Source organism: Fulmarus glacialis, unplaced genomic scaffold (assembly GCF_000690835.1).
Source record: "Fulmarus glacialis isolate BGI_N327 unplaced genomic scaffold, ASM69083v1 scaffold42207, whole genome shotgun sequence".
Classification (NCBI taxonomy): Eukaryota; Metazoa; Chordata; class Aves; order Procellariiformes; family Procellariidae; genus Fulmarus; species Fulmarus glacialis.
The window spans coordinates 1-5,716 of NW_009224581.1; the positions used below are offsets into that span (position 1 = coordinate 1).

Here is a 5,716-nt window from a genome sequence, read left to right on the forward strand (position 1 = left end):
ACGTTTCCCCCCCCCTTTTGGGGGCTTTCTTTTTCCCCCTTTCTTCTTTTTTTTGCTTTTTCTTTTCCCTTTTTTACCTTCTCCCCCCTCTTCCCCCCTTTTTTGGTCTTTTTTTTTTGCCTCTTTTGCCTTTTCCTTTTTTTATCTTTTCTTTCGCCTTTTTTGGCCTTTTTTCTTTTCTCTTTTTTACTTTTTTTCCCCCTTTTACCTTTTCTGGCCTTTTTTTAACCTTTTTCCTTTTGTTTTTTAAACTTTTTTCCCTTTTTTAACCTTTTTTTTTTGCCCTTTCTCCCCCTCATCCAGGACAAAAGCATCTCCACAGCTGCCCCCACCCTGCCGCTGCCAAGGCTCCGACCAATTCATGGAGGGGGAGGAACAACAGAGCCATAAAACCCCCCGAGAAAGCGGGATGCCCCCAGCTGCGGAGCCTCACTGTGTGGCTGGAGCTGGGTGAGATCCCGCAGGATGGTCCGGAAGGACGGCCGCTCGACGGGAGTGTAGTTCAGGCACTGACAGATGAGGGTGGCCAGCTCCTTGCAGGACGGCTCGGGCAGGCGATGCCTTTTCTCGTAGAAACGTTCTTTCTAAGAGAGAGGAAAGAAAACCAGGTCTCAAACAGGGCTGGATCCATCCCAGACGGAGGAGTTGGAGATGGAGGGAGAGGAGAAGGCAAGTCACCTCCGAAGGCGTGCGCTCCTTGAGAGGGACGTCGGCGTCGAAGCAGATTTCCAGCAACGTGGTGCCAAAGCTCCATTTGTCGGCCGCCGTGCTGAGGTTTCCCACATCCCGGACGCATTCCGGGGCGATCCAGGGGATCCGATCCACGCGCTCTTTGGGAGAGGGAAGGCGAAGTGAGGCTTTGCTGGAAAGACCTCACGAAGACAGGGTGGGGGAAAAAGCTCCCCGCAGGATCCCAACCACCGGAGAGCGGCGGTGGGACTGACTCCGACAGCAGCTTCGAGGCCAAAACCAGCCACTGTCACAGAATTTGCATGCCCGCACGTTCAAAATATCGTATATCACAAAAATTAAGGTCTGAAAGGCAGGCAAAACCTTGCCAAAACAGCTCAGGCACGAGCCATGCTATTTATTAGCTACCTGGGCTGCAGGAGGGGAAAAAAAGCACCTGGATTTTCACCTCAGAACAAGCCCTGCTCAGTTCAAGCGCAGGATGACCAAATACCTTCTCGAGAGAGCACCGTAAAGCTGACTCCGGGGTCACTGAGCTTCACGAAAGGCACAGATCCATCTTCCAGCCCCTTCCTGGCCAGCAGGATGTTTTTCGCACACACGTTGCCGTGCACCAGGTTTTTGTCCTCCTGTGAAAATGAGGGGATACGAAATCTTGGAGAAACTCCCGCCCATGCCTCAGAACAAGGTCAAGTCTACAGACTACACCAGAAAATAAAAATACAGGACTCCTGGCTGTAATTACATGTGTCACCTCCCTGTCTCATTATCCTTTTGCACAAAGCCGAACCCGGGGGGAATAAAAGGAACACGAGGATTACCCAGCGCTGGGGTGCGTGCCCTCACAAGCTAGCGAGCTTTCCCAACGTGCTGGCAAGAAGCCCAGGGAGAGGGGAAGGCGGCGTTCTCAGCTGGGGCTCTACCCAGCTCGCGCGGCCCCAAAATGAAGCTACAGAGCCGGGATCCAGCGTTTGAAGTTCACCTGTGCTACCCCAGCAGCTCACCTCCAGGAAAGAGGGAGCGAGGATGGGTCTTGTGAGGTGCAAGCAGGGCACGTTATGCTAAAAATCTGCTTGGAGGGTAGAGGAAAAGGCGGCGGATCCTTCCTGCCACGCTGCCGGCAAGACCCAGGGGTGCAGCTGGAGCAAAAGGTGCTCGGAGGTGATCTCCGGCACGATTCCCTGCTGGGAAACCCCCAGCTCCCAGCCCCATTACCAGGTAGCTCAAGGCACTGGCCAACTGCTTGGCCACGGTGATTTTCCAGCCCACGGTGACCCGGCCTTTCTCTTTCCGCAGCAGCACGTCCAGAGGTCCGTGTTCCACAAACTCCTCCACCATAATATCTGGGGAAGACAGAGATATTATCCTCGGCACGGCACAGGAGCCGATCGGCCCGGCGACGGAGCTGGCAGCGGCCGAGGGAAAGGCACCGACACAAAGCAAGGAGGGTGCGGGGAGGGTGGGGGAGAGCCCCGTACTTACTCTCGGAGCCTCGCACGCAGACTCCGTGCACGAAAGCCAAGTGGACGTGCGACACTTGGCTCATCAGGCTGGCTGTCTCAAAAAACGCCTGCGGGGAGAGGAGAGAGGGTGTCAACGAAGGCAGCCGGTCTCTCGGAGCACCGAGAGAGCAGCTCGGAGCCGTTTTCCCCTCCCCCAGCCCAGAAAGGGGCTCACCAGGGCGATATCTCTGTGGCTGGGATCCAGGACTTTGAGGACCACGTGCATCTCCCGGCTGTTGTTATTCTGCTCGGTGGAGAAATACTCGGCTTCGTCGTCGGCCCCGGCGGTCCCGCAGACGTTCAGCACCCCGTCGTAGATGTTCGTGCGGGTGCCCTGCCCCAGGTGGGCTCGCTGCAGGCAGACGGAGAAGGCACGCGGGTGTCAGACCCCCAAGCAGCGTGCGTGGGGGGAATTTTCAGCCTTGCACATATGAGCCGACTCTCCCCACTTCCCTCTGCGTCGCTGCCGTGGATGGCAGGGAAAAAACTGCCTCCTGCCCGGACCCTGCTGCTTCTGCACAGCTCTTTTCCCCCCTCTCCTTGAAGAGGGAAGGAATAAAGCGCCAAACCAAACGCAATAACTGCTCCACATCTCTTTCCTCTTTGCACCAACGGCGTCAGGGGTGCGGTAGAATCCCCCCCGATCAAGAGAGCAGCTTCCTCCAGCCGATGTATTTACCCACAGCCTCCCATAAACCCCACTGCCCGGGAAGGCAGAGCACGCAACCTGAGTGATCTCGTTCTTGCGGATCTGGTGGAAGCTGAGCTGAGTCAGGTTAAGGATCTGCTTGGCGCTATCCTTCACCTTCCGCGTGATCAGCAGGTCCGAGATCTCTGCAGGAGGAGGGAACGGACGGACGCTAAAGCCCCAGAAACTACCGAATGCCCTTGTTCCTCTAGTCCAAGGGAGGGAAGATCATCCATCCTCATACCTCCTGGTTTAGGTGGACAGCATCTCTTCACCGTGAAGCTTTCGTCACCTGACTTGAGCGTGCAGCCCTTGAGTACATCCAAGAGCTCCCGTAAAGTGGAAAACTCCCGGTCCCACCCTTCCAGCACAAAGGAGTTTCCTTTTTTTTGGATCCGGAATTGCCTGTACTTGAGGGCTCCCTGCACCCCAGGAGCCTGGGAAAGACAGCGGCAGGACAAGCGTCGCAGCTCCCTGTCAACGCAGCTCAGACCAGGCACAGCTCAGCTCGTTCCTAACGAGACGAGCACCTCCCGGAGCTTGGAATTGCATCTTACCTGCTGGTGGCCCCTCTTCACCACGGAGAGAATCATCCTATTGAAGTCAAGGACACTCCAGCGGATGATGTAGAGCCCTTCCTCCTGCTCCTCCCGCCGCAGCTTGGCAAAAACAAACTCCTCCCTGGCAGCAGAAAGGAAAACGGCTTCGGATAAGCCCCGAGGACACGGCACGTCCTCCGCCCTCCGTCGGGAAGAAGCCACTTACTGCATGGGCCCGTGGATGCCGTTCAAGATGCTCATCACGACTCGCGGTGGTGCCACTTCGTGACACAGGTAGTGGCTGGAGTCAGCCGTAAGTCGGAAATAACCATCCACCAGCGAGACCAAGGAGAGCGCGCTCTCGGAAGATGGGAGAACCACCTCCTGGAAAGAGGGAGAGGAACTAGGGTGAGAAACCACCGAGCTAGAGAGCGAGCAGCTCAAAATCCCCCTATCCCTTTGCCAGCTCAAGGAGGAGAGCGTAAAACTCTCACTTTTTTGGCATTAACCCCGGAAAAGATCCTTGTTCTTCCCAGCGCTGCCTCTTCCCAGTCTCTGAAGTGCAACTACGGGCTCCCACGTGCATTGAGACGGGCAGCGGGGCAGCTGGGAGAGAACAAGTCCCACTCACCAGGCACTTGTTGTCCTGCCGGTTGATGCTGACCCTACAGTCCTTGATGACGATGTGCGTGATCTCCCGGAAATCGCAGAAATGGGCCCATTTCGGCTCGCTCCACTCCGCCGGCTGAGTCGGCCCCTTGGGCTCCAGCTCTTTGTTTCTGCTCTTCCTCCCAAAATATCCACGATGGGAGAAGTTCTCGATGCTCTGCAGAGGTGGAGACGCAAAGGCATCCGTTCCAACCCTTCCTACCGCTGGGAAATGGCACCGCTAGCTGGTGATGGCTACTGGCCAAACTGGGATAAGCTAAAAAGGAACCTGAGGTTTCTGGAGAGCCAGAGAAAAAGCCCAGGAGCACAAGCTAAGGAACAGGAGCCAGCATGGGATGGGATTTGGATGGGAATGACTCTTCCCACCCGGCAGCGGAGAGCGCAAGCACCGACATACCTCTACAGGCACGGGCCGCCACTGGATCCCGCTCGTGCCCGTGACGAGGACTTCGTGGGTGACAGGTCGGTCCTTGGGGAGCAGCGCGTGCCCGTGCTCCAGCTGCGAATGTCCCCCGTTGACGTACAGCTGCACCTTCTCGCCCTCGGAGGAGGTCTCCAAGGAGAGCACGGGGAAAAGCTCGCTCCCGAAGCGAGGCGCGAGGTGCTCCAAGGTAGCCAGGTATTTGTACATGATGTCCTGCACCGTCAGCTTGCCGGTGCTGACCGTGTGGCGCTGGAAACGCTGCACAAACTTCTTGAAGACATTTTTCATGCGGAATTTGGTCAGGTAGTTGTTTTGCTGGATCTGGCGGTAAAAGGAGCGCGGGATGCAGTCCTTGAAGCTGCGGGAGGGAAGGAACAACCGGTCAGCCAGACCTCACGGGTGCCTACAGCAAAACACGGAGCCGGAGGAGCCACAACTGAGCTCTCCGTCATGTAAAACAGCCCCAGAGAAACGAGAAGAAACCCTTCAGAGAACCGCAGAGCCCCGAAGTCAAGCAGTCACCTGTATTTTCTGGCCACTTCCTCAAGGGAGACGCCTTTTTTGATGGCGATGTGAGAGAGGTGAAGCACGGCCATGCCCAAGCTTTCGTTTTTGAACCTCTGTATCTCCTGTTCAGTCTGGAAGTCTTTTAAAGACGCGATGTCATTGATGAATTCAAATTTCCCCTATTAAAGAGAAAAAGTTAAATAAAGGGGGGAGAAAAACCCCTGCACTGACTTCCAGAGTGCTTTGTCTTGTCTTTTTTTATTTTAAAGGTGTAATGGGATTCCCCTCAGCTCGGCTCCCAGCCTCCCAGGGAGGTTTTCAAGCAGGACAAAGGCTTTCCGAGGGCAAAACTACAGCTGTGTTTGTCTTGAAACAAAGCCCTCGCCGATGGAAAAACAGATCCTGACAACAGGGCTGAGCCGAATCCGGCTTGATCAAGAAAATCACCCAAGTTTCCACAACTCTGGGTGCGACGGAGCCTCCGGCTCATCAGCCCGGTTCTTTACCTGCTCAAATAGATACTCGAAGGACGATTTGTCAAGCAAGGCTCCTCCTTGCAGCTTCTCGTCGGGGGAGTCGCTCTGTCGGGGCACGTTGCGATAAACCGCCGGTTCCTTGTCGTTCATCCCGTGCCAATTCCGAAAGTAGTACCTGGAGGGGAGGAGGAGAGGAGAATCATAGAATCATTAAGGTTGGA

General features: G+C 55.7%; 1 protein-coding gene across 1 annotated transcript; it reads right to left on the reverse strand.

Annotated features, from left to right (window-relative positions):
* Nucleotides 1-433: 433 nt before the first annotated feature.
* TYK2 (tyrosine kinase 2) lies at nucleotides 434-5,670 on the reverse strand (the record flags this gene model as incomplete). Its single annotated transcript, XM_009582184.1, has 14 exons — nucleotides 434-584; nucleotides 679-830; nucleotides 1,184-1,319; nucleotides 1,906-2,033; nucleotides 2,173-2,260; nucleotides 2,368-2,544; nucleotides 2,920-3,026; nucleotides 3,125-3,302; nucleotides 3,438-3,561; nucleotides 3,646-3,803; nucleotides 4,051-4,245; nucleotides 4,486-4,870; nucleotides 5,035-5,198; nucleotides 5,526-5,670. Coding segments are annotated over 14 exons (2,288 nt in total), but the record flags the coding sequence as incomplete, so codon positions are not given.
* Between the last annotated feature and the right edge of the window lie 46 nt (nucleotides 5,671-5,716).